Consider the following 3626-nt stretch of genomic DNA (forward strand, 5'->3'; position numbering starts at 1 on the left):
TACAGAGGAATAATATTGATTTAGGTGACAGTTTGATTTGTTTTGAATACAAGCAGGAGTGAAATCAGCAAATTAATCTACAATCCGCAATAATGGCTGTCACTTGAAACACAGAATTAATTCTTGAAAGGTGCCAGATTTAAATGGGAGTGAGGGCTTTCCTCTGAAGCAGCCTCCGTTATGCGCTCTATTTCTCTTTACCCTCTACCTAACCCCCCCTCCCTCCCTCCATTCAGTGCACGCACACACTATCTCTCTCTCACACACACAAACCCCAATACCCAACCCCTCCCGTCCCTCACTTCTACAGCACAGAGTAAATCCAGAGTCTGCAGTGCCTGATCGCGCTAACCCGGATCCATATAAGAGACAATTTCAACTCTCTGTTCTTCAAGGAGGACAAAAGGACCAACTGTGAGGGCAACCTCAAAAAAGAAAAAAAAAAAAGAAAAACCTGCAGTGGACAAGTGAGCAAGGGTCAAATTCTTTCGGGGGGCATTCAGGCATAGAAAGAAAAAAAAATCACTTTCAGCAGAGCAGCAGCTGGTCCTGAGCTTGAGAGCAGGAGAGGAGAAGGGCTGGACAGCAAAAAGCAGCAGAGAAAAGTGACTGGAATGATAAGATGAGGAGGTAAGTTATGGACAAATTTTAAAGTCTTTCTTTCTTTCTTTTTCATTCTGCCGCACCCTGGCTGATATACAGTATACTGCAGTTTCAGCAGTGTAGCACTCCTGGCTGTGTTTTGTGCAGAGCAGCTGATGCATGAGTTCTCTGTGGAGTCAATAATAAAAACCCATCTATTGAGCTAGTTCCCGTCCTCTGAGAGCATGGGACTGACTGCACTGACAACCACTGATGACTGAACAAGCAAAACTGATGCCAAGGAAAATGACCACAGGGATTTCCCGTCCTTTGATGACTGATATGTTTAAATAGACAAGAATATCATCCCCGACCAGATCAGGTCAAATGTTTATCAGTCACAGACAAGGGCGTACTGCAGCCCACCACTAATAGTGGATATAGAAAGGATGCTGCTACAGCAACCCTTAAAGCATGTCTGCAGAATCTGGCACGTGAGCAATGCAGTGATGTGCAGGAAACTTTGGATAGCCCCCTTGTGTGTGTGTGTGTGTGTGTGTGTGTGTGTGTGTGTGTGTGTGTGTGTGTGTGTGTGTGTGTGTGTGTGTGTGTGTGTGTGTGTGTGTGTGTGTGTGTGTGTGTGTGTGTGTGTGTGTGTGTGTGTGTGTGTGTGTGTGCGTGCAGCATGCATATACACAAGAGATGAGAAAAATAGAGAGAGAGGGAGAGAAAAGATTCTTGCCAAGGGTGGAGCTATAACAAAAAATGAAACCGGTTTTATTTACAGCCTTCTGCGGTTACTGTGCCTCTCCTTCAAGGAAATGTTGATGTCCTGTCTGTGTTGACTGTCGAGGCACACCGCAGGTTTCACTTTTGCTTTCACAGTGTGCCTCCTGCAGGGAGAGGATGCCCTGGAAGACAAACACACTAATATTCTTGTCCCCCTCCCTTGTCTTTCTTTTTTAGCAGACATGTGCTCCTGAAGCTTTCCCCTAATGAGGCCCTTCTGGGACTGCTGCTCGTGTTGTTGCTAGGGTTGCACGTCCTAGCCGTGTGTCCCTCCATGTGCTCCTGCAGCCGCAGCCACAGGGAGGTCGACTGCTCCTGGAGAGGTCTCAGGCAATTGCCCGACGGCTTGCAGCACAACATGCGTTCCCTCAACTTATCCCACAACCGAATTCACAACCTGGACGGTCTTCTCACCACTTACACCCATCTCCGCGTCCTTGATTTGTCACACAACCGGCTGAGCCACCTGCCCGCCGGCATGCCTCGCTCCCTCTGGCAGCTCTACGCCGCCTCCAACCGCTTCCAGTTGCTGGACAAGAACGACACGGTCTACCAGTGGAATCTACGAGTGCTCGACCTGTCCAACAACAAGCTGGAGAGAGCCATCTTCATCAACAATACGCTGATAAACTTGTGCACCCTGAATCTAAGCCATAATCACTTTTGGACTTTGCCCACCAACATGCCAATGCACCTGGAGGCTATTGACCTGTCTCATAACTTGCTTTTGAGGGTGTTGCCAGGCTCTCTGGACCGACTTCCCAGGTTAAGCCACCTCTACCTGCATGCTAACCGCTTTTCCACGCTGCCCTTTGGAGTGCTGGACAAGATAACATCACTCAGAGTCATCACTCTGGGCGACAACCCATGGGCTTGTCACCTTTATGACGACATCACCTACCTGCTCTCCTGGTCTCAGCACACCCCTGCCCGGGTGCTGGGCTGCCCCTGCCACACCCAGTCGGTCTGTGGAGGGGCACGGCCTGGCAGAATTGGAGGGTGGCACTTTGCCTCCTACAACCTACCCCCACTGGCTGCCAGCGCCCAGGACGTTAGCTCCTTGCCGCCTGGTGCCAGTGTCACTGGATGGTGGTACTCTGCTCTGCTAAGTACCCCAAACGCACAGCACCACCCCACGACCGCCACGCCCATCGGCCTCTCCACCATGTCACCCAAAAGCACAGGCACGCACCTAACTATTAATCACCTTTCTGCAAATGGAAGCCCGGGTGCCACCGATCACATGATCCATAATGATACCCACCTCCTTTCTGCCTCGAAAAAAGACTCACCTAGTGACTCACCCTACACCGCAGACACATCCTCTTTTTCAGACAGTGTCATTACTGAATCTCACATTATAACGCTGGCCACAGACCGGTTCTACACAACAGAAAGCCCCTCCGTCCAGACGAAGAAAACAACCACGCTTCGCACAAGAAGTGTGAGGAGGCAGAATCAGTCCGTCATCAGCAGCGACAGCAGCCCGGGCCCTGCTACCTGCTCCTCACTGTCTCTCCTTCTGTCTTCCTTCCTTCTTCAACACGTCCTCTGAGGCAGACATGGGAAAACACAATGACAGCTCAGTGTCAGTTTACAGCACACACACACTACACTGGTGACTGTTTTACTACTGTTTGTACATTACCATTACATTCTCTAGCACAAAACAGGCCATTAACAGAAGAGATTATAGGCTTTAACATTAAGTGTCACAATTCCTGCTGTGCTGTGGTATGTTGCTTCTTTTATAATTATTCTTGAAAAGAAAAAACAATGCTTTTACTTTTTATAATACCGCTTATCCCCCACAATCCAGTGTTACTGATTTCAAGAATTACATTGTAATGAATATAGCTAAGCACATGATGGCACTATACATTCAGGTAACCGGTTTATTATATAACTGAATGTAGTCTGCAACTACGGTCTGTCTATTTATTTGGAATGAGGAGTGCTCTGGTACATATCATAGCCCGTGCATAAACAGCTGTGTGTCTTTTCATTTTTGTCCATGTTTTTACAGCTGTTGGCTGAATTTGACAGATGTTTTCTTGGCCATATTTCTTAATGACACTCCAAGCTCAATTTTACTCCTCATGATGCTTCTGCCCATTTTCGTAGACGTCCTTGATGACCGCCTGCTTGTTTCATTTAACAAAGCATATCACTCACCAGAGGAGCTGGGGACATTGTGGCATAAGAGACTATAGTCATGACATATTCGCAACAGGAAACAACACAGCCTCGGTGGA

At 48.1% G+C, this 3626-nt stretch overlaps 1 protein-coding gene across 1 annotated transcript; it reads left to right on the forward strand.

The window, feature by feature from the left end:
- Nucleotides 1-622: 622 nt before the first annotated feature.
- On the forward strand, nt 623-2926 carry LOC310997358 (oligodendrocyte-myelin glycoprotein-like; the record flags this gene model as incomplete). The annotated part of the gene is made up of 2 exons (XM_083987033.1): nt 623-630; nt 1549-2926. The coding sequence occupies 2 exons, from the start codon at nt 623-625 to the stop codon at nt 2924-2926; spliced, it is 1386 nt and encodes a 461-aa protein (XP_083843159.1).
- Nucleotides 2927-3626: the final 700 nt, after the last annotated feature.

This window comes from Trachurus trachurus, assembly GCF_905171665.1.
Source record: "Trachurus trachurus genome assembly, chromosome: 14".
In the NCBI taxonomy this organism is placed as follows: Eukaryota; Metazoa; Chordata; class Actinopteri; order Carangiformes; family Carangidae; genus Trachurus; species Trachurus trachurus.